At 39.6% G+C, this 1,556-nt stretch overlaps 1 protein-coding gene across 1 annotated transcript in view; it reads right to left on the reverse strand.

Annotated features, from left to right (window-relative positions):
• The window catches only part of LOC118326505 (angiopoietin-4-like), a 6,486-nt gene that overhangs the window by 3,785 nt on the left and 1,145 nt on the right, over nucleotides 1-1,556 (reverse strand). Inside the window, exon 2 of the mRNA XM_035659507.1 lies at nucleotides 474-642. Within this exon, the coding sequence (XP_035515400.1) occupies nucleotides 474-642 (169 nt within the window). The remainder of the gene's footprint in view (nucleotides 1-473; nucleotides 643-1,556) is intronic.

The raw sequence follows: 1,556 nt of genomic DNA on the forward strand, positions 1-1,556 counted from the left end.
ACTGACAGGGCACGTATGTGAGTTGTTGATTACAACAAAAATAAGTTTCTTTCTGTGATGTTATTTTATAAAACAACATTTATCTGGAAAAGTGTTACTTTGTTACCAGCCGTACTCTTTAATTCACATATTTGACCTTTTCCACTCATATATAAAACATATGGAGACGTTCAGCAGGGCTTTACAGCTGCATTCATGTTTGTTTGGACACGTGAATGCAGAATAACACTTAGACTTGATTGAATTGCCTTACAAATTCAATTTAGTTAACAGTTTCCTATTTCCACATCCAGCAGGCACACAGCAACATCAGTGTTCATTTGGAGTTGGGTTTCAGGACCCCAGATGAATGTAAGTTCAAGTTCTGTTTGGGTCTTTTGAGAGAAAGAGGTAGATTAACACCCATCAGTAGAGAACGCAGATACACACTCTACACTCCAGACATAAATGTCGCATCTGAAATGTGGCCCTACCTTTGTAGAGGTTCTCAGGGCCCAGATGGGAGTTGGGTATGTGCTCCAGCTGCTGGGTCTGGCTGTTGTGGAGCTCCTGGATGTAGCGATGCTGGTCGTCAATCACATTCATAAGACCCTGGATCTCCGCTTCAAGGCGGACAACCTTCTCCTCGCATGGCACAGGGGCCTGGACAGAGGAAGAAAGACGAGATTAGTTAGCTGGCACATCGAGGGTTCTCCTGGCTTTTAAGGGTCGGAAGTAAAGCTCGGTAAAGATAGCCAACAGACAAATGTGCAACAAGGCACGGTGCATTGTCAGTCTGTGTGATCGTGTTAGTTTGTTAATATCCTCTTAAGTACTGGACAAATTGATGTTGTTATATTTACTATTTGTTTTTCATACCTAGGTTGTTTGTTCAAGGTTGCCTTTTGTGCCAAATTATGTTTTTTGCATCAGTATTTGATTTGATCATTTTTCCATATTTATCCTGCTCCGACTTTTCGTCAATAGAGGGCAGCATAAGCCAGCTAATGGCACATTTATTCACTGTTCTATCCACTGTGCATGAAGAACCTTGTTTTCTTAATATATTTCTTTATTGCATAATATTGATTTATTATTTTAGTTGTGTCTAGATAGCATTACACATGTTCTGCTGAAATATTCTACAATCCTTGACGTTTTCAAACACTGACCAAAAGAGGTTTAAAAAGATGCATGGTGGTCAAGACAAACATGCTGACACTTTTCTTAAAGCTGCAGTAGGTCATTTTTATCAACAACAAAAAAAATGTGTCATGTTTGCTGAAACTGTCAGTATATCCTGACAATAGAACATGGGACAGATAAACTGTGAAACAATCAAACAGAGAAAGATAGTTGATTGTTCAGTCTCATTCCCAGGGCGTCAAATACAGATGTCTTAGGACCCTGGGAAGAGAAGTACGTCAGACTCAACAATCAACTATCTTTAAGATTCAAACCCAAAGCATGTTTCTATCTTTCTCAGCTCTGATTGGTTATTTTTGTTCAGGCCTGGTGGATTCTTGGAAATAACATTAGAGGAGCCAGAGGAAGCTGATTGTTTCACAGATTATCTG

This window comes from Morone saxatilis, unplaced genomic scaffold (assembly GCF_004916995.1).
Source record: "Morone saxatilis isolate NCDOM2014 unplaced genomic scaffold, NCSU_SB_2.0 Contig17, whole genome shotgun sequence".
In the NCBI taxonomy this organism is placed as follows: Eukaryota; Metazoa; Chordata; class Actinopteri; family Moronidae; genus Morone; species Morone saxatilis.